General features: G+C 40.0%; 2 protein-coding genes across 3 annotated transcripts; both read left to right on the plus strand.

Moving 5' to 3' along the window:
• The first annotated feature begins 1,300 nt into the window (after positions 1–1,300).
• On the plus strand, positions 1,301–14,007 carry LOC146987665 (DNA damage-regulated autophagy modulator protein 2-like). The gene is made up of 8 exons (XM_085776949.1): positions 1,301–1,525; positions 7,584–7,785; positions 8,009–8,076; positions 8,605–8,747; positions 9,595–9,772; positions 10,539–10,621; positions 11,562–11,654; positions 12,426–14,007. Exons 2-8 carry the CDS (start codon positions 7,655–7,657, stop codon positions 12,558–12,560), a joined length of 831 nt encoding a protein of 276 aa, XP_085633075.1. The 5' UTR covers positions 1,301–1,525; positions 7,584–7,654; the 3' UTR covers positions 12,561–14,007.
• A 748-nt stretch (positions 14,008–14,755) lies between these two features.
• c5h6orf89 (chromosome 5 C6orf89 homolog) lies at positions 14,756–22,196 on the plus strand. Of its 2 annotated transcripts, none has more exons than XM_085776952.1 (8): positions 14,756–14,906; positions 16,222–16,500; positions 16,802–16,967; positions 17,112–17,260; positions 17,470–17,621; positions 17,745–17,880; positions 19,436–19,559; positions 19,982–22,196. In XM_085776952.1, exons 2-8 carry the CDS (start codon positions 16,312–16,314, stop codon positions 20,062–20,064), a joined length of 999 nt encoding a protein of 332 aa, XP_085633078.1. In that variant the 5' UTR covers positions 14,756–14,906; positions 16,222–16,311; the 3' UTR covers positions 20,065–22,196. The 2 variants fall into 2 exon arrangements, with proteins under 2 accessions (XP_085633078.1, XP_085633077.1); XM_085776951.1 differs by having other exon boundaries at positions 14,756–14,901.
• The last annotated feature ends 1,018 nt before the right edge of the window (positions 22,197–23,214 follow it).

Below are 23,214 nucleotides of genomic sequence, written 5' to 3' on the forward strand. Positions count from 1 at the left end.
TCATTCTGCCTCCACCTCCCCCTCGACCATCTGATGCTGCTGTAGTTCTGCACAATGCGTGTGTTTGTCTTCTGTATTCATGTGGACAAGCATAGCATAGATCAGTCACTGGCTCTTACGTATTGTACCTGTTACATTTATTATTGAATGGTCCCGTCTACAGAAACTAAACCTTTATAGTTTATTTAAAATGTTGACTAAGATCTAGAATTTACAGTTCTCTAAACACTGTTGAGAAGTGTTAAAGGGTCATTTCACCCAAATCACTGAAGCAAGTTGAAAGAAAAGAATGGATGTTTAAAAGAAAGATATGCTAAATTATAGGGTATCATGAGAATCTAAAATAATTTAAAACATAAGAGTTACAGTTTTATTCAAGAAAAATTATTCTGTTTTAAAATTGTATCACAATGTGTTGAGGGTTATCAAGGAAAACTATTGGCTTAATTATGATAATTTGGGTGCAAAGAATGAGATTGTGAAAAAAAGAGATAATTTTGAAAAAATAAACCCAATAATATGATGGTAATTTTGTCATTTTCGAGTAGAAAATTTCAAAAAGAGGAATTAAGACAGAATTTTAATGGAAAGCAAAATCACAATTTCTGTGGTGGCATTAAATCAAAGGTAGGCTACTGTAATGTTGTGAAAATTTGAAATGGACATTTAAGGGATACAGTAAGTTTACAAAACTGAAGCTTTAAAATTGTATTTTGATTCAAAAGGCAATAAGTGAATAAAGATGTAATATCTAATTTTACATTTTGTCTGAATGTGAAAATTATTTAATGAGAATACAGTTGTAATTTTACTAGTTTTTCTAGCACATCAAACTAAATTGTCAAATGTATTTGGACTGAAGGCAGAACTCTCAGAAGTGAATATCTTAAAACCTCAATACACGGGGTGTTTGGTGGTTGAGTGTATTGGCATAGAATGAAGTGGTGATCGCCGGTTCAACTCCCAACCGAGACGATACTTACCACCACTGTCATTCCCCCAGTCTCTCTCCAGGTTTTCCTGTCTCTGTTCATTGTCCTATTGAATAAACATAAAATGTCAGGCAGTGTCTACCATCTCATAGCGGAACACTGCAGGCTAACACTGTGATCTTCTGTGTGGAGGATCTTTGCATCAATCTGAGCCTCCCCTGACCTGCAGTCCCGACTCAGGCCACCATGGCACAGAGAGAGCGACGCTGTTCCTGCCGCTGCACCTGCGAGACAGCGCTCAGGGCGGAGAGCGCAGCCGTATTTGTTGTCTTGTCAGTCGCGGCGCATGCGCACTGCACTGACAGAGCGACATCACACGGTCTATGACCCCGGCAGCGCCGTGACAACTTAAACACTGGTTTTAAATGGCAATTTGACGCACACAACTCACACTACACCCACCCATGATGATCTACTTTTAATCTACTTTTAACCGACGACTGGTTACCAGGTTGGTGTTTTTTAACGAAGTGATCGAGGAGCCTACTTTCTCTCGCCGCAGCAGATTATGGTTGCAGGAGGACTCTGATAACGTGAGTGTCATTACGTTTTTGAGTGTGTGTGCGATAGAAACTGCTTTACCTCATGTGCAGGGTTGCCAACTCTCACGCATCTGGCGTGTGTCACACGCTTTTAGGTCCTGTCTCACGCTCTCACGCCACTCAAACAATTCTCACGCCAAAATCAAGCGATTTGGCAAAAAAAAAAAAAAAAATTTCACAGCACAGTAGGACGGGGAGTTGTCGATCCGCGACCCCCCCACCCCTCCACCAACAGCGGCACGGTGCTGAAGCCTGGACCCGACTTGGTCCGAATCCGATGGTCATAAAAAAGAGGGAGAGAGCGAAGCCCGAGACACAACCTGACCTGACCGAGTTATGTTTTCAGACTGAACGCGGCTCGAACTGACGCCTGCGGTCGGGCTGGTTGGGCCAGTCCGTTGAAAACTATAACATCAAGATGCAGACTGGGTAGCACAAAAGTACAGCCAGGCAGCTCAGTCCAGAGAGCAGAGGAGAGAGAGACAGCGCAGCAACAGGTGTGTGTGTGTGTGTGTGTGTGTGTGTGTGTGTGTGTGTGTGTGTGTGTGTGTGTGTGTGTGTGTGTGTGTGTGTGTGTGTGTGTGTGTGTGCGCGTGTGTGTGTGTGTGTGTGTGTGTGTACGTCTGTGTGTACGTGTGTGCGCAATGGGTATGTAGAATGTTTATTACAGAAGAGAAACACACATTTCAGGACCTGACTTGTATCATCAGGCTGTAGTAGAAGACTGAAAATCACAGGACATGTCTGTTCTGTCCTTTCATATATTAATAGGCTCAATAGGCTGGTCCAGGCCAAAAGCCACAGCTCCCCACTAGACCAGTTTCATACACTCCAGCCATACAATGATAGGAACCACAGATCTGCTTTTTTCCCTCTTATCTGAAGCAAATGTTGTGTTTTCCCTTTATTTTCTTCTCAGAGTACATCAGAATGCTACAAATACATGTTAAAATCACTATTTTTTCCTGGGGGGGTGCCCCCAGACCCCCCTAGAGGGATATATTTTGTCACCTATTACACCTCTAGCCTACTCAGTTTGCAGGTATAGTGTGTGTGTGTGTGTGTGTGTGTGTGTGAGAGAGAGAGAGAGAGAGAGAGAGAGAGAGAAAAACTACAATAAACATAACTATTATTATTATTATTATTATTATAGACACCCCCCCGCTAACAGACCAACAGAATCTCACTCCAGCCCAGGACCAAAAGTTGGCAACCCTGCTCATGTGTATGTCCTCAGTCCTCTAGCTGTGTGGTCCAACTGTTAAAACTGTGGGGAACTATTGATTTATAACAGTTGTATTCAATAGAGATGATAGATAGCCTAGATAATATGATTATAGATGATAGAAAGAATTAACGTGTGCTGTGTGCTTTGGTGCCTTATTAGTGATACATGATAATGTGATATGTGCAGCTTAGTTTTTCAAAAAGCCTAAAATTGTGAGTGGGTGGACTTTTTGGTGAGAGTAACAGTGGAACATATATTCTTGTCCTGTTTCACTTCCCCAGCGAGAAAAGCAGAGGTTTTTGAGGAAGTGATTTTTATAATCTGCCATTCCATTGTCTTTTTTTATGATTTGAAGTTACACACACAGTGAATCCCATCTGCAGTCGTGCAGCCTGTCTGGGCTCATGTGGGATGAGTTTGTAGGAAATCACATGACCACATCCCATATGGATACAATCTTAATGGACTAATCCCTTACAGCTGATACCTTGATTTATGTTCTCTGAAGGTCATCAATGAGTTAGCTAATGATCACAACACAGTTTATTTACCAAATCTCATATTTAATCTGTGATGATCATGTAGCCTACAGTAACTAACAAAGACTATCGTTGTTAATGCATTCATCTATTATCTTCTTGAGTAAACAAATAATGGTTTGGTCCAGGTTTTGGAAAATGGTGAAACATGTCTAAAAGAACATTTTCAGACTTAAAGCAGATATCAGTGGAATGTTTTTGTTAATATAAGTCCTAAATAGTCCTATTTTCCGTCAGCAATCACTTACATGAAGTATTTCAGCCTAAACACGAGTCTCTCCGTCACTCTGCTCTGCTGTAACCCGAGGAGAAAATTTTCCTTGTGGGATACAAGTGTTATCCAATGAGGGGAGAGAACGGCATGAAGGGCTGTGTGTGCAGCCAAGGGATGCGCGTGAATGTGGTGACGTAGCACGAGGACCAATTGATGCCTGACAAGGGCGGGGGCGGCAGAAGGAGCTTTTATAAGATCACGGAAACAGTGGTTAGAAAAAGGAGAACAAAACTCCACATACTTCTTCAATTTAGAGAAATTTCATGCTAAAACAAACACTATTAATGAACTAATTATTAATGATAATAAAACAGATGACCCGAAAATCATATCTGAATTTTGCTCCAATTTCTACAAAAAATTATACACATCTGAATATTCTGAAAATGACACTTTATCATTTTTAAATTCGTTACAACATACTTCTCATTTAGTGGAATTAGATTCTAAATTCTGTGATCTCCCGTTATCTCAAACAGAAATCAGTGACTGTATCAATCTTCTAAAAAATAACAAAACCCCTGGTACAGATGGTTTATCCTCTGAATTCTATAAACTATTTTCCCAACAGTTGGCACCTTTTCTTTTGCAAGTATTTAATGAAAGTTTATTTCCCAGTAGTATGACCCAAGGTTTGATTAATTTAATTCCCAAACCACGCAAAGACCCTCTCTACATTGACAACTGGCGTCCTATTTGCCTTCTTAATAACGACTATAAAATCTTAGCTTTAATTCTTGCTAGAAGAATCAAAAAAATACTAGATACTCTAATTGATGAAACGCAGTCAGGCTTTATGCCCAATAGACACATTACCAACAACATCAGACTTGTCTTAGACATGCTTGATTATTCTTACCTTATCTCTGATAATAGTTTTATGCTTTTTTTAGATTTCTTCAAAGCCTTCGATACTGTGGAGCACAGTTTTATCTTCCACTCATTAAAAAATTTTGGATTTGGTGATTTTTTTTGTAATGCCATCAAAACTTTATACAATAATGCCAACTGTTCAATAAAACTCAAATTTGGTTCATCTCCCAGGTTTGCTGTAAAACGCGGTGTTCGGCAAGGTTGCCCAATATCTCCATATTTATTTTTGCTAGCTGCCCAACTCTTATGTGATCATATCAAGTGTAGTAATCTGCAAGGTATCCTTATTGCTGATAGAAGTGTTTTAATCAGTCAACTGGCTGACGACACAACATTGTTTTTAAAGGACAGCTCTCAAGTGTCTTTAGCTATAGATATTATAGAACAATTTAGTAAAGCGTCTGGTCTTCGGTTAAATCTTAAAAAATGTGAACTATTAGCTATAAAGGACTGTTGTGTTGAGTCAATCTCTAACATCCCAATAAAGAACTCTGTTACTTATTTAGGTATCATCATTGATAAAAATGAATCCCAAAGATGTTATAATAACTTCACTTCAATAATTGATAAAACCAAAAAAAGATTTAATCAGTGGCTTTTACGTGACTTGTCTTTAAGAGGTCGAATACTCCTTTCAAAAGCCGAGGGTATATCAAGGTTAACATATGCTGCCTTATCACTAGGAATTGAAAGTCGTGTGTGTAAATCTATAGACAAAATTTTATTTGACTTTGTTTGGAAAAACCGGACTCACTATCTTAGAAAATCTGTGTTAATGAATGATTATAGTAAAGGCGGCCTTAATCTCTTGGACTTCACTTCCCTAAATTACACCTTCAAAATTAATTGGGTTAAGCGTTACCTCAAGTTTCCAACCTCTTTATGGAACTTTATTCCCCATTATGTTTTTTCTTCAGTCGGCGGGCTCCAGTTCTTGTTGCTCTGCACTTACAATGCTGACAAACTTCCTCTCAAACTTTCCTCATTCCACAAACAAATGCTGCTAGCATGGTGTTTAATTTACAAACATAACTTTTCTCCGCATAGGTTCTTTATATGGAACAATAGATATCTTTTGTACAAAAACAAATCTATTTTCCTCCAACAATGGTTTGATAACAATATACTTTTACTGAGTCAATTGTTTGACCGACATGGGCGTCTTTACAGATATGTTGAATTTATGCAACGGTATGGAATCCCTGTTACACCCAAGGATTTTTCTATTGTTTTTGATGCTGTGCCCTCGGGTATTATTTCCCTCTTTAAAAATCTTTTTTTTTTTTTTTTTAAAGTATATTTTTCGGCTTTTTGCCTTTATTTGATAGTGATGACAGTAGAGATAGACAGGAAATGGGGAGGCAGAGAGAGGGGGAATGACACGCAGGAAAGGTCTGCCCGACGCGGGATTCGAACCGGGGACGCCTGCGGCGAGGACTGTAGCCTCTACATGGGGCGGCCGCTCTACCCACTGCGCCACGCACCGCCCCTCTCTTTAAAAATCTTAATGTAAACAACAATTTGCCCATACCTTTGAACATTACTGAAACAGTAATGGGGAAAGCTTGTTTCACAGGTAATAATAAAAATAAAAATAAATTTATTCGTCAACTATTTCAACAAGACATTGTAAGTTCACCCTCTGCTTTATCCTACTGGTCAACATTTGTTGGAAATATTAATTGGGAAAAAGTCTGGCTACTACCTAATAAGTTTTTTTTAACCAACAAGGTCAAAGAGATTTCATTTAAAATGCTTCATAGATTTTACCCAACTAATCATTATATACAAAGGCTTAAGAAGGACATTGATGTGAACTGTACCCACTGTGTCTCTGTCAATGAAACCTTGGTTCATTTATTTTGGTCTTGCCCACACACAAGACAACTTTGGAGCAGACTGGCACGCTTTATCAGTGATCATATTTATCCCCAGTTTAATTTATGCTGGAAAAATGTTTTGTTTGGCTACACTGAATATGATAAAAAACTAAATTCTCAGTTTTATATGATTAATTTGTTAATTATTTTATCCAAATTTTATATACATAAGTCTAAATTTTCTGGTAAGAAGCCAAACTTCTTGGAACTGTCTGCATATGTTGGTCAATATATCTCCTCCCTCTGTGATTGTGAGAATAAAAAAGCTGTTAAAACGTATGATCTTTGTAAGCTTTACAAAATATTTATTTAAGTTTATGTTTTTTCTGTCTTGCTGTCATCCCCTGGCGTATTTATGATGGTTTGGTTGTGTATTAATGTTGTATACACTTATTTCATCTAACTGTATTCAGTCCTGTGTATACTCTTGTTGTAAATAAAGTTGTTAAAAAAAATAATAAATAAAAAAAAAAAACAAGGGCGGGGGCTGCTAACTCATGGTGCGTTCAAGGAAACTCGTACTTTGTGTTTTTCCTTCCTGTGAAGTCATACCAGTTCGATCTGGTACGAGTTCACGGGTCGGAAGTTACGAGTGGCCGTTATAGGGAACTTTCACAGACAACAGGAGGGTAAAAACACGAGCTACGGGTTACCTGGAACGCTACCAAGTCGTAGTTGTGACTTGAAGCTGTAACTTACGGTTTCAAAAGCCTGCCTTGAACACAGCATTAGCCGAAACGGCCGTGCCGCTGTTATCTGCTTTAAACAGGCTTAAACTCAAAGGGATTCACATTACAAAGTTAAGAAACAGAGCAAAGGTAGAAAAGATGGAATATGCTGGTGTTTGTGTTTAAAGTGGCTTAATAAACGATGTATTAATTAATTAATTCATTCTTTGTTGGTTTATCAATTTATTAAACTGGCCCAGGTTGGCCATCACATTATTTCACCAAGATCCTATCAGCCTCAAATGGCATCACAGCCGGATATTTTATCAAAACAGATCAATATTTATCAAATATAAACACAAGTCTCAGACCCCTGGTCTACTACTCCATATCATTTGGGTCTACATGTTTGGATTATTAATGATTTGTTGTTTCACAATCCTGTAGTCGGCTACTGTCGAGGAAAACTGATTTAGTTTGTATCATTATCTTTTTATTGTATTATTGTAACTGCAGCAGAGATGTTCGATGTCACTGTGTAGCCTACTATAAATTGATACGTGTCACTCATTGTGTGTTGTGTACAGGACGAAGCCAGCAGCACGCACACGCACGCACACACACACACACACACACACGTACACAGGGTGAAGAGGCCATGTGGTGGTTCCAGCAGGGTCTGTGCTTCCTGCCCGCTGCTCTGGTCATTTGGACGGCGGCGTCCTTCGTCTTTGCTTATGTCACGGCGGTGGTCCTGAGACATGTGGATCCTCTTGTGCCATACATCAGGTCTGAGTCTGGACACACACATTACACACACAAGTCTCAAAATAATTGTAATTAATTTCATTTAGTTAAGTTTCATTTCAAACCGATTCATCAGAAACTTATGAAATTATTTGACTTCTTGTGGCAAAATATGGTTCATCACATTAACTGATAGTAAACTTGATTTTTTTTTCTGTTTAACTCAATCTGCCACTTTTCTCTTTGCCTTTGTTGCGTGTTACAGCGACACAGGAACCATGGCACCAGAGAGATGTGTGTTCGGCATCATGCTGGATGTGTCAGCTTTTTTAGGTAACCGTCTGTAAGGTCAAGTCTCAACCTCTCAACAGCTTTTTGAAATGTCCACACACATGCACACGCACACACACACACACACACACACACACACACACACACACACACACACACACACACACACACACTCAAACTACATCCTGTGAAACAGTCTCATGACACCTCATGGCATCTCATGACAGCAATGTAGTGTGGTTGATAAGATTTTTGCTTATTTCCTCCCATTGTTCAACTTCTAAAATTATATTCAAGCTATCGAACCTACTCCTAAAACTATAGGGATTATAGCAATGGGCCAATTTGTCAAAATGTTGAACTATCCCTTTAACAGTATAAAACTATTTAAATAATACATCAAAGTGAATAAAATGGTGTTGGAAGTAAAAAGATATGTCGATGTAGAATAAAATGTAAACTGTTACTTAGTTATTTGTTACTACATTCATTCATTTTCAAATGTTTTTATGCTCATTTGTTTTTTAAACCCATGTGTTGATTGATTGCTGTGTATGTGTGTGTTTGCAGGTATGGCGACAGTGTATGTGCGCTACAAACAGGTTCAGGCTCTGACTGGTGAAGACAAGGTCAGACTCCACAGACTGAACGGCTTCGGCCTGCTGCTCGGCGTCATCAGCTCCTTGGGGATGTGCGTGGTCGCCAACTTCCAGGTGAGCACAGCCCGACGTGGACTCATTCACACCTGCACAGTGTGTTAAAGGGATAGTTCACCCTAGAATGATATTTCGCTCATTATCTACTCACCCTCATGTGGACTAAGGGCTGGAAGAAGTTTCAGAGTCCTCCGTCCCTTCTCTGAGTTACAGGGGGTCTTGGTGTAGCAGTGCATGTCCATATAACGGTTGTAAAGGGACACCGGAGCTCTTCGTAAAAAAACACACACAAAAAAACATCCAAATACCTCCATGATGCTCGTATGTAATGTCCGTCTTGTGCTGAAGCCCCAAATTGCGTAATTGTCCCGAAAAAAATTAAATAAGTCTATATTTTAAGCTTGTTTGTAGCGGAAGCTTCTCAAAGCTCCTCTTCCTGGTCCGTCCAAATCTCGCGTGATTTGCGCCGGCGTCAGTGCGGTTACTGCGAATCACGCGAGATTTGGACGGACCAGGAAGAGGAGCTTAGAGAAGCTTCCGCTACAAACAAGCTTAAAATATAGACTTATTTAATTTTTTTCGGGACAATTACGCAATTTGGGGCTTCAGCACAAGACGGACATTACATACGAGCATCATGGAGGTATTTGGATGTTTTTTTGTGTGTGTTTTTTTACGAAGAGCTCTGGTGTCCCTTTACAACCGTTATATGGACATGCACTGCTATGCCGAGACCCCCTGTAACTCAGAGAAGGGACGGAGGACTCTGAAACTTCTTCCAGCCCTTAGTCAACATGAGGGTGAGTAGATAATGAGCGAAATATCATTCTAGGGTGAACTATCCCTTTAACGTATCAGCTGTGAATCTGTATGTGTGTGTGTGTGTGTGTGTGTGTCGGAGCAGAAGACCACACTGTTCTCCATGCACCTGGTGGGCGCGGTGCTGACCTTCGGAGTCGGGGCTCTCTACATCCTGGTTCAGACGCTGATGTCGCTCAACATGCAGCCTCACGTCCACAGTAAGACCATCTACCTGGTGCGGCTCGGCATCGGAGTCTGGACGCTGGGCAGCATCATCAGCAGTATCCTTTACCACAGGGGACAGCAACACGACTCCAAGAGCAAAGTCACTGTGATTGTAATAACTAAGGAAAGAAAAAGAGTTTTTATGCTAAAAGCCTCCAGCAGAGAAATTAAAGCAGAAGTAAGTGATATATTTGTGTTAATATAAGTCTTAAATAGTTATATCTTCCGACAGCAATCACTTACATAGAGTGTTTGGACTGAATCACGGGTCTGTCAGTCACTCTGCTCTGCTCTGAGCCGAAGAGAAAACATTTATCGTATCCTACAGTTTTTATCCAATGAGGAGAGAGAACGGCATGCAGGGCTGTGTGTGCAGCCAAGGGACGCCGTGAATGTGGCGACGTAGGGACGAGGACTGTTATGGTGCGTTCAAGGAAACTCGTATTTTTCCGACCGTGAAGTGGTACCAGTTCGATCTGGTACGAGTTCACCGGTCGGAAGTTACGAGTGGCCGTTATAGTGATTTTCACCGGTAAAACAGGTCGGAAAAACACTAGTGGGTTGCCTGGAACGCTACAAAGTCGTAAGTTGTGACTTGAAGCTGTAATTTACGATTTCAAAAGCCTGCCTGGAACGCAGCATTAGCGAAAACGACCGGACCACTTACTTCTGCTTTAAGCTATGTGTTTGATTAAAAACATGCATCATGAGAAGCAGCACACACTTTTGGAAAATACTAACACAAGCCGAATAGGACAAGAGAAATGTTGTTGAAGCAGAACATGTCTCAAGAAGAAGCTGTGAGCCTTAACAGCCTGTCAGTGTTCATATCATCAGTCATCATGTACAGCAGCCTGCCAGGGGTCGACGTACCGCACAAACTGCACTGGATTCCTGGAGAGACAGTCAGTCGTCCCTTCTCTCTTTCTTTCCCTGCGTGTGAGCGTGTGTGTGTGTGTGTGTGTGTGTGAGAGAGAGAGTGAGAGCTTGACTTCAGCATTGATACTAAAATTATACTTTGAGAAGTGTGAACCAAGTTCTCGGAGGTTAAACGCAGCTTCACAAGAACTTTGTCTAAATGGACCAAAACATTTAAATCACAACATCTGTTAAAAGATGTAAAGATCAGACTGGACAAATAGTAAATGTTTCCTACAGCAGCTGCAGCTTCATTTTTAATAGTTATTACACATTTTGGTCAGCTTCACCTCAAAGTATTTAAAGGGATAGTTCAACATTTTTGGCAAATTGGCCCATTGCCATAATCCCTATAGTTTTACGGAGGCTCATGGAATTTCTTGGTTTCCTTCATCAAACTTATCAAATACACAATCCAACAACTCCAAAACGCTCTCATGGACAAGTTGTGACCTGCACATTCACCACGCTATGAGATAATAACGGAACGTTATGAAACAGAGTTGTTTTCAAGGCAAATGCAGAGACTGCTTGCCAAAGAACTGCCCCGACGGGAAGGTGCATCAGCTGTTTTGCATGAATTTACCTCGAAAACAACTTGTAACGTTCCGTTATTATCTCATAGTGTGGTGAATGTGCAGGTCACAACTTGTCCATGAGAGCGTTTTGGAGTTGTTGGATTGTTCATTTGATGAGTTTGATGAGGGAAACCAAAAAATCCCATGAGCCTCCGTAGCGTAGCTATGAGCAGCTCGCGGCTCTGCTCCGCCGTTCTAAAAATAGCTTGCACCGACAATTAAAGGTAACAAACCTACTCCTAAAACTATATGGATTATGGCAATAGGCCAATAATGTTGAACTAGCCCTTTAAGTTGGATGTACAGGCACAACATTCAGGCTTGTAAATTTTTGTTTTTTTGTTCCCAGGGTTACACGGCTCACATCATCAGCACCATCTCTGAATGGTCTCTGGCCTTTTCCTTCATCAGCTTCTTCCTCACATACATCAGAGACTTTCAGGTACTTGGTCTGATTTTGTCACCCTTCGCTTCAGTTGTAGGTCTTTCCACTTTGTTTTGTTTCAAGTCAATTTGTTTACTGTTGTTTACTCTTATATTAAGGAACTTCTTATGTTACATTTTTGTGGTTGTCCAGGTTAGAGACACTTTATGTTCAGATGTATCACACTGTACAAGGTCTTGTTTGCCTTGTTCCACAGAGGTAGATTAGCAGATCACCACCACTCCTATGTTTGTACAGTCTAGCTTTATTTATACTACAAAAAGGGCTTGCACCTACATGCTTGGGCTCACTTTCAGTTTTGAAGTTTTGATGTGCTTCTTCCTGTAATGTAACACCACCTGTGGACAGCCAGAGCCATGGTTGGTACAAGTTTCTGATTCTGGTGGAGATTGTTCACAGTGACAACAACAACATGAACTGATAAACACATGTTGCCACCACAGCAATAAGTAACAGCACCTGGGAAGAAGTAGCTCCAGCTCCTCCAAAGAACAAGTTCTCCATTTTCCATGTCTGGTTCTTGGTGAGATTAACGTGACATGACGTGACGTGAGTGACAAGAGCTTTCTGGGTGATAGTGGTTTAGCTGCTCCAAGGCTAAGCCAGGCTAACCACGTCATATTTAATGTATGAACGTCTCAGAGTGGTGTCAGTCCTCCCGTCAACCACTGTGACACAAAGAGAAAAAGACTCTTTGAGTAAAGGTTTGGGTTGACAAATTGCTAATGAATCCTAACCTCAACCTTTTTTCTTTTTTTTTTTTGGAAGAAAATAACCCTACGAGCAGAGGTGGATTTGCAGAGCAGCCACCTGTACGACTGGCCACACGGACACGTTGTCGCATCACATCATCTCAAACATGACGCCAATGAGTCCTCTCCACTGCTGGCAGGAGGAACGTGACTGACAGCAGCTGCTTTTTTACACCAAATGTTCACCTTTTCTGTTCATGTCTAAGAAGCTTTTTATGGGGAGTTTTACAAACAGCTGTGGTGGCTGTGAAAGGGATCAGTTGACCAAAAACATATCCTCTGCCTTCCCTCTAGTAGTAACATGGTTTTATGTGGAGTTTTCTGCCTCGACCTCATTATAATGGAGGTGAATGGGATTTAGATTGAGGTGCCCACAGCATTAGTCAGTCTCAACAAAATGAGAAAGTCAAATTTCACTTCACCTCGACTGTACCAGGGTGGACATATCTCCAAATTCTGATCATACCACCAGAGGAAGGAGTTTTAATATTATTTTCTATTATTTGGATGAACTAACTCCACAAATGTGATGCTTTTGCACTTTTTCAAACTTAATGGTTCCTGCTCAGCGACTTTTTCCACCAGCTGCACTTTATATCAATGAAAGTTTAAAGAGTTTCTACTTGTTCTTATTATTGACACCCGCTTTTTCCTCTATAAGCCCACCAACGATCATTTGGTGGAAATAAAGTAATAATAGATTGATTAACTCTATGGGGGAAGCACTCAGAGCTGCACTGAGTTTACAGTCTGTTCTTACTAATTTAGTAATTAATACTTTTATTCTGCACCCCTCTAGACATTCTGTGGATGCATTATTTTTGAAAAATGTATCCTTTTGATGAAAAAGTTGTAGCTATGGCCTTTAATACTTATAACTAACTATCTCTGAAACCAGCCATTGTTTTGGTTCAGTCACTAAGTTTCAAAGATTTCCTCTGTTTTTTTATTGAGGTCGGGTGTAGGACTGACAATAAGTGAACAGCTCCCCCTGCTGGAGAGTCAGTTTGTGCTAAAATGAAGTGTCTGCCATTAGAATTGTACAGCTTTACAATTTTTTAATTATAATTGATCGAATGCATTTAAACATAGATGTTTTCAACATTTCATTTTTAGAGTTCATATCAGAGTTTTTTCCTTTGTTGCCTTTGGATTTTCTTAAACATCTGTATTTAGTTAGCAGCCCTTTTGTTCACTGCCCTTGCAGGTCATGCAGTGAAATGTGAAATGATTGGGGCTTTGCATCATGTTGCTACTAAATGAGCCTTTCAGAAAACACATTGCTCTGTAAAGCTACAAATGGTCAGAAACTCCTTAATTGTACGAGGTGAGGCATCAAAGCTCTGCCTGGTCAGATTCCTGTTAATGTTTGACCATAACTATTTGATTTATAGATAGAACTGTCCTTAAATTACATCTCATAAAACATCTTTAATTTTTCAAATGGCACACTTCAGACTTACCAGGTCTTACTGTCAGTTAACTGAGAACAAACTGTATCTGCAAATAAACATTGATATTTAATCAGATAAAAACCTATTCACTATTTTGTATATGCTGTACTGTTTGCTGAAAATAAACATTTATTTCTTCTTGTAGTTACTGGTGGTGACACTTATGCTTCAAGGTGGAACCTAGTCACATCATGTAAATATAAAATCTCTTATTTATGTCAGATCTACTAGCTACACAATTGAAGATACATTTGTATCAATATTTAACCACATTAACTCACTGATATTGTTTTCATGGTGGAGTCTATGATTGATGATCTGTCATTGCAATTTAATCTGACTCTAATCTGAAACATAATTCTCTGTGAATTATGATCACGATAGTATCTTCACTCAGCAAAGCAGCCAACCTCGCCATCTCCTGTGGCATATTGGAGAAATACTGTAAATCAATGATACTTGTGAGTTGTGATTAATGAGTTAGTACAAACACAGCCATTCCCCTGTAGCTTATCTGGAACAATGATCATCAAGTTTACAATTTCTACATAAAAACGACCCATGTAAAACCTGGCAGGCATCACAGAAACTAGTGAAGTTATGAACTGATACTAATTGCATAAATGAGAGTAGTACAACTACAGTCACAATAAAATATGTGAAATGATTATTATTATTGTTCTTATTTTTATTTTATTTTATTTTATTTTATTTTATTTTATTTTATTTTATTTTATTTTATTTTATTTTATTTTATTTTATTTTATCATTGCTGTTGATGATGATCATTTTAGGAATATTTAGGATCAGGATTGGTGATCCATGTAGTTCAATTTTCGCCCTGTGGAGGCGGTATTACGCACAGTGACGCCAGCACTGCCGCTAACGCAAGAGAAGAAGAGGTCCGTCTGCTGGTGGTAGACATGCTCAGCAGCTAGCAAGTTTGTTTATTTTTTTTAAATAAATGTATTTGTGCATATTGTAAAAGGAGAGAGAGAGAGACAGGCTGTGCGCTGCGGCGGTGGACCTCGCTCTGAGGTGAGGTTTGTTTCTGGAGCTTATTTCTTGACGTCGCCTTATAATAGTTAACTACGGTTAGCATGGACAAGCTAACCTGTCAGTGAACTGTTGACAGTTACTCCAACAATGTCACTCAGGTTTTTATTTGGTCTCACCGCTACTTTAACTAAGCCTTCGCTGATATCTATAGTCTGTTAATCAATTTAGTTAACAACATGCCATCTCACTGCTTTTGTGAATTCACCTGAACCACCGTTTGACCAGCTGAGTTAATGGCACCTGTAAACGGTGTGTTGTTCATGCTTCTATGTCAGATACTGTGTCATATTCATGTCGATGTTTATGTCATGGATCTATTATACATCCATGGTTTATGTCTGTCACACACTGTAACCCACTGACAGATACCGCTGTCCACCGGTGTACTGATGTTGTTGAGCCACTTTCTGTCATAGTGTGGCTGTTTTGCCTCATGAAAACGGTACACCACTCTGGGCACATGTAGCTACAGTACCTACAGTCTATGGTAGCTACAGTGTCCATGTCACTCGCCATCTGCTTTATTTTCCACTTACACACATGACAAACAAGACAATAAGGAAAATAGATAAAAATAAATGCCAACAGTCTCTGTTAATAATCAAAGTCCATCAAGTAGAGATGGGAATCAACAGAGGTCCCATGACACACTATTAATTAAACATTATATGATTATCCTGAGAATTGCAGTAACATATTGTGATGGATTGCGACTTATTACCTTTTTGCCACTGCTAATTTTGACCTAAAGAAAAACTTTGTCATCATCTCTTATATCCAATAAGATAAAGTTCTCAGTCTGTTCACCTCACTTAAATTGTTTTTATTCTTGCAACAACAACAAAAAGGGATCATCAGCAGACACTCACACAGACAGACACACACAGACACTCACACACAGTCACACATGCACGCATACACAAACAGACACAACACACAAACACAAGACAGACTGACCAAACCAGTCATAATAACTACGCTGGTGCTCTGGTACTAAAAAAATTTTATTTGCAGTTTATTTTATTATTTTTTTGCTTTGTTTTGCCCCACTACCAACAGCAATCTGCGCTGGATTGTTTCTGTAGGGCTCTAATGTTCATCACATCAGTAACCATTTCCTTGTTTATCCGTGATGTTATTGCATTCCTCAGATAGTTTAACTCCAGTGAAGATTCAAAGGAGTGTCGCCTGGCATTGGTTGTTCCTAATATACACGAGACAATTACAGTCTAAACTGGTCCCATCTGTTGTCTGGTCATGGTAAATATCTGCTAGTTAACACTCCAGGTGACTTCACAGGTGACAACATGCTCCTAGACCTCGCAGCAGCCGAAGATCATCGTGTTTGACTCAGAAGCCGCAATTACCAGTGCTTCTGCTGCCGCCGCCATGGGAACGACAATGAGCGAGCCATGTATCTACGACAAACTGTCGGAGAGCATCGACATCCTCCGACAGTCAGGTTACCGCTACGGCATGTCAGAGAGAGAGATAGAGAGGTTCATCAAGCAAGTCCTGGAGACCAACGAGCCCAGGAGAGAGCCGCCCCAGTTCCCCATCCTGAGAGCGACCATCAAGGTCAGACAAATATTACATCGTCCTGAGACCTTGATAGGAAATATAATGGGTTACTCACTGAAATCCTTTATCATGTAATAGCACATAGCATATGCACATCACAAATAATGCTACAAAGTGATCGGGTTGTGGAACGAAGGGATCAATAGAGCAAAGATCTATCTGCTGATCTAATTTATTCATCGAAAATGGCTATGACTTGTAACAGAATATACAGGTCTCAAAGGTTTATTTATAATTGTGTGTGCTCTGAGGACGCAGACAACTCCCAGTGTTGGTAATCCCTCTGCTGTCTGTTCAGTTTGTGGTAGCGGTGGGCTTCCTGCTGGTGGTGGTGCTGGCCTTCACCTATCCCCAGAGCGCCCCCCAGCTAGGTCTGGTCAACCTCGCCTGTTACAACTGGTCGTCCCCCCTCAGCCACGTCCGTCTTCTGTCCCTGCCCATCGCCAAGAAATACAATCTGCAAGGTGTGAGCATGATCATTCTGTCTGTTTTCTAAATGTCCCTTAAATTCCCATAAAAGCAGGTACAGTTTTCACGACTAGTTTAATGTTAAGACTTGTAGTGTAATTGTTGTGAACGTGTGTAATTGTTGTGCACTTGTGTTGCAGGTTTCCATGAGTGGTGGAGTGCAGGCTCTCTCAGGCAGAGTCTGGTCAACTGTTCAGGTTGTGCAGAGATCTCTTCAGTGCTGGAAGTCCCAGAAAGCCTGAGAGGGACTGTGGCCCTGCGTCGAGGGCCACAGCTTGTCCTGCTTAAGGTCAGAGGTCAATACAGCCGGGGTTTGGCCACCTCATGGTTCTCCCCATGTAACCCCTCGGGTTGCACGATGAAATGTATCTCATGCTGGTCCAGAATCAGAAAGTGAACTGATTTATACACTGCCAAATGTTTTCTCATGTGAATGATGTATGGTCCTGAGTCAGTGTTTCTTCATACTGGTTTTTGTGTTCATACTGGTCTCTGCAGGGCGGAGAGTCCCTCAGCATCCAGCGGCAGCAGCTTGAGGAACTCTACTTGGCCCATTCAAGGTCCATGTCGATTCTGCTAGAGGAGGACGACAGTCTACAGAACCACAACCTCGGCCTCCCTCAGGGACCCGCCAACTTCACTCTGCTCTGGTAAACACTGATGTTCCAAGTGACCTTCTTTATGTGGATTAAAGTGAATGACACCAAGCTCTGCTAAATAACATCTGTGTTGGTACATACACCGAGTCGTGACTGTTGGTGTTACTTCTGTAGGAGGTTCAGCTCAGGAACCAGGGAGAAGGTGTTGAGGTGGCTCTTCCCGAAGGCCGAGCTCTGCCCCCTGCTGGACAGTGCTGGGACCATCCTGCAGCGCTGCCTGGTCACCCACAGCACAAACTCCCAGAGCAAGGTGAGTTCACATGTCTAGACTCCTTCTCCACACGGAACTTGAGGACTAACTAGTACAGACTTACGGTTACTGATAAGGATGATGGAGAAAACTACAAATAGAAACTGGTTGAACACAATACTCACAGCACAACTCTTTTCTATATTGAAGTATAATTCAGTTTCTGTTTCAGATTTTTATCACAGGATTTGTTTGATTTTGTCAAATGTGCTGTTGTCAAATTGTCCCCAATTAGTCGAACATTATCCTGTAGGTGTTTGCCAGATACAGAAAGTATTTGTGGTGTTTGTTAGAATAGATTTTTATGGGGGCTTCGAATTATTTTGTTTTTTTATTTGTTGAGTTAAGATGTTGACTTAAAGGGACAACGAGGAGTTTTTATTCGGTTATAAAAAAGTCTCACGTTAATGTGGATGAATCTCCGCTACCCACACTTGTTAATGGGCCCATTTTCGATAAATATATCGTTCTGTCTCTATCGTTATTTTGTTATTATTAATGGTGGCGGAAACGCTGGTCGAGCCGACCAGCGTTTCCTTCGTGGCGAGTCATGAGAATAACGCCGCCGAATCGCCGTTTATGGTCAGAACTACGACGGTATGTGAACCTCTTTGAACCTCTGACTTTAATTATTGATGAATGAAAACATGAGTCTGTCTTGCGCCGGTCAAAGAATTTACGGTGCGCACGGAGGCTCATAAATGTAGTGTGAAAACTAGGGCTGTCAGAGTTAACGGTTAATCGCGATGAGATTAATTAAAAAAATTAACGCGATTAAATGTTTTAATCGCGGTTAATCGCGGCCCATTTTGTCCTCTGTCTGCTGGACTGGAGGACTGGAGTGTGGGACCTCCAGTCCAGTAGGTGGCGGTAAGACACCTTCAAGTTGGTTGCTACACAAATATACACAGTCTAACATATATCCACAGCTCCATCCATTGATTTTTTGAGGCTTTGTTGTCAACAAATGCACATGGCCAGGCAGAGGCTAGCAAATAACGGGCAATTTCCACTGGATGCAATTTGCAATTCTGTGTGAGTTTCATGCATCATGTGTTATGATTAGGTAGGCCTACTAGGTCTGGTCTAAAAGTTGTTTGTCTAGAGATTAATCGCGAGTTAACTATGGAAAAAATGCGATTAATCGCGATTAGAAAAATTTATCGTTTGACAGCCCTAGTGAAAACGCTTCGCTTTTCCAAAACTCCTCGTTGTCCCTTTAAACAACATACATTACAAGGTCTGTTTAATGTGTATCAGTGGGAATGAATCAATAACTGAGTTTGTGCACAGAAATGCATTGTTTTCTTCATGACAGCTTCCATACTTGACAGATTTCCCTCTACTTAGAAATATTTTATTTTTATACTTATTATTCATAAATGTCTGGAAACTAGGTTTTAACTGCAAATTGAATACCTTGACCTTGAATACCTTGTCATTCATACCAAGGTATAAATGAAATTCAAATAGCAAAATTGATCTGTGTCTGATCTGTGCGTTCATGTGCAGTTGTTAAATTAGCCATGTGTTTGAATTGCTGCCTGTGTTCCAGGGGGTCGGGGTGTTGGGCTGGCTTGTGGTGGGCGAGGGGCTGCCAACGGTTCGGGTTCTGCCTGTTCAGCGCTGTCAGAAACACTGCAGTTCCTTCAACCTCTGGCTGACACCTGGAGACATGGGTAACGCCCGCTGCTTCTGTTTTCACTGACAAACACATCAAACATGTTGACACGAGACAAGACAGCAACGTCAGGAAACACAACTCATCCACATGTTTGCCAATAAATGAATTCATACATAATGTATGTAGATTTGGACTTAAAAACTGCTTGATTTCAGGCAACACACAACACAGTGTAAGAACATCTACAACATTAACAGAGGAGAGACTGTGTCATTATAATAACCAAACGGATATTCTGATAATGTGAATATAGTAGTACTGGTCAAACTGCATCTCATGGCCCTTTTAAATGTTTGTCAGCAGCATCTGTTCCCCTGGTTCCTGAAATTGAACATCTGAATGTTACATGTGGCTGCTGAGTCGTCTGGTCTGAACAGTGATTTGACAGTTGTTTCCTTTGACCTTTGACCCATGTAGTGTATGCTGACCCTCGGTACTGGCAGATGGAGCTGTTCCCTGGCCGAGGCCAGAATATCATCTGTGACGGATCGACCTTTTAAAGTTCAGTCGGAGCGAAGCAAAGGAGCAAAGGACACAGTTCAGGGCTGGGAACTTGCGGATCGGCTGTGAATGTTCAACCTTCTGACGAGGTGTTTCGGAGCTTGTTGGCCTTCTCGTGGCCCCGCCCACTGATGCCTTATAACCCTCCGGTCCTTTCTTTTCTCCATCCAGTGTCCTTAGAGAACTGGACACCACTGCACACATGATTTCTTACAGGTTTCGAGGGTGGAGTTCAGAAGTTTGACAAACGACTTTATGACTTTGTCCCTGTGTGTAATGTCAGCACGCCGTCAGTCTCTACTCTCTCTGCGATAAAAGCTCTCAGATGCTCTGGATGTGCTCGTGCCATAGCTTCAAGCAGAACTCTTGCAATTTAACAAACGTAATAAGTTACACGAAATCAACAGTGCGTGTGTCTCTGTTTCAGAAGGTGCCTAATCACTTTTGAGCTCATTGGCACACTTCTAAAGCCCCACCCACTGTCCTGTTAAGTGGCTTTCTGGTTTGCAGGTCTGCAGGTGGCCGCCATCTTAGAGTCTGGTATGCACTTCCTGAAATACATGCATGGAAATTCATCGTCTGCTGAAGGTTCTGAGTCACACCTGCATCTTCACCCTCACTTTACATCTGGTTTTCTCCTCCAAGTTGAAGGGCCAGTTCATCCAAACCAACAACATTAAATCTTGTCTCTAATGTTATCAAGAACACACTTGGCACTTGCATAGGAACTTATGGGATTTAAATTTGTTTCTTTCTCTAAGTTCTTCTTCCCATAATCAAATTTAGTTCAAATTAAATGATAAGTTACCTGTTCATGACCTTTAGGGTCTTTTCTGCAGAGGAAAAGGTTATTTAGCCACATTTCATGTTACATTAAGAGCTGCAACAATTCTTCTATTGATTAATTTTGGTTGATCATATTTTGCAAAAAAATTTGCCAAAATGCTGATTTGAATATGTGACCTTGGTCTGTGGGAAGCTGTAACAGTAATCAAATCATTTAGAGGCATTAAATCGTTTATTGATTTTTAACACTAAACTTCTAAATGACACAGCCCACTCTCTCCTAATATCACAACGATATAGATGAAACAGTCTTTGAAAATGCCCAGAAATCAACATGTTGAGAACTAACTAGAGAACAGCTGAGAGTTTCATCTTTGGTCAGGTTTTGAATCAAATTGATTCAATTATAAAGAATACATCTTGTGTTAAGTCATTAAATCATAATTAATCTCAGTTTTCGCTGCTGAAAACCTGGACTATTTTAAACTGAGATTTGAAGGTGTTGAATCATTTAAATATTTTTAATGACAAATAATAGCAAAACAGTCCCAAAAGAAACTATAAACTGTCTACAGTGTGTTCTATGGATTATCACAGGCACTGAATTAATCTCTGTTGTATTCAAGTGGAAACCAAGACGGATAAAGCACTGAACTGTTAACAAACCACTAGAGGGAAGGGAGAACCTTTGTTTTAAGTTGGGTGATTTTTGGTGAACTGACCCTTTAACCACCAGTCTCCACACAAATTTACATCACAAGCCTCAGAGTCAGAAAATGTCACCATTTATTTTCACCCTACATGTTGTTTATCAGCTTCAGATTTGTTATTAATTTAGATATTTGATATTTTATGGACAAAGCTGCTTCTCTATTTCAGTGTCATTATTTATTGTTGTGATTGTATGTATATATATGTTCAAGCCATTAATTTTAATAACAATAATAATAATAATGCTGTGTTGTAATATTATTATACTTTTGATCATCACTTGTGATTATCAGGACAGAGTGCAGACACAAGTTGCCATCAGCTCATCTTCAAGAGTTTCTGAGGAGCAGAGGATTGATTTTGTGCATGATCGAGCTGGATGAAATGCATCATCCAGAGTTTCTATAAAAGTTTAATATCAAATCAGTTTGCCAAAGTAAAATTCTGTCACATTTGAATCTCTGTGTTTTAAAGACACACTCCCTAATTTTGTTTTAGTTACCTAAAAATCCTCAAATGTCCAAACATCACTGCTACAAAAAAATCAGGGGGTGAATCTTTTAAAATTGTACGCTTTGCATAGAAATGTCATAGTTTTATGAGAAAATTAAAACTTGTCATGTATTTGCTTCCATCTGTGCAGGATTTTGATTTTTAAGGTGTCTTGTTTTTACAGTTTAAGCTAAAATTAATAGAGAACTTTGTGGTTAATTGTAAAGTAATGAACAATTTCTTTACAGTTTACGTTTTATATTGTTGGAGCAATTATTGATGTTTGATGCAAAATAGGGCAACTTCAGGTCAAAGTGTTACCAGCTAATACATTTTAACTTAATTTGTGCACTTTACTGTAAATAATAATTCATTGCCATAAAAATTGGAACAAATGATTTTCCAAGCATTTCAAAATAGTAAGGGGATATTTCTGTTGGTACAGAAATGGATTAAAGGCAGTCAAAGATACACCAACAGATAATTAGATAAACAAAAAAGGAAATGGATGTTGGTGGGTCAACAGGAGCAAATAAAGAATAGGTGGAAAAGATAATAAAAAATAAATGGATGGTAGAAAAGAAAAACAAGATATCCCTAATTATAATGTGTGTTTCTGTCACAGTTTTGCTCTCTTTGCCCAAGATCTTATAACTTTAGGGTTGATTTTTCTTCACCAAGAGCTGCTCTACAGAGTTTGCATGCTAAGATTTATACAATACCATTGTTCACAAAAGGACATGAACCATGGATGTGTTATAAAATGGGTTGAACTCCCGTTTCGTAAGGCCAGAGAGAAACATTGGTCCCGCCCCACATCCAACCAAAACAAACCATATTGGCCAATGAGAGCGTAGATCGTCCACCGGAAGTTGCGCACATCGTTTCCGTTTCTTGTGCAACCATGAAACAGCATTGTCAAGGAGCTGCGGCAAGTTGCAAAATTAAGCCACAGCAAGGTCAAAATACTAGTAAAGTAAAATGTTTTTATTAAACATGTTTTATTCTTTATTATTATTAACATTTAGACCATGCAAAATGTAAAATTATAATAGATAACATTAATCATGCCAAAATTATATACAATGCAAGAGAGTTTTAAAACCAAACCAAAACCAAATAACACTAAATTAAGAGGATCTATCAGAATTTTGTAGCCT

This window comes from Trachurus japonicus, chromosome 5 (genome assembly GCF_045865225.1).
Source record: "Trachurus japonicus isolate A0001 chromosome 5, Traja_1.0".
Classification (NCBI taxonomy): Eukaryota; Metazoa; Chordata; class Actinopteri; order Carangiformes; family Carangidae; genus Trachurus; species Trachurus japonicus.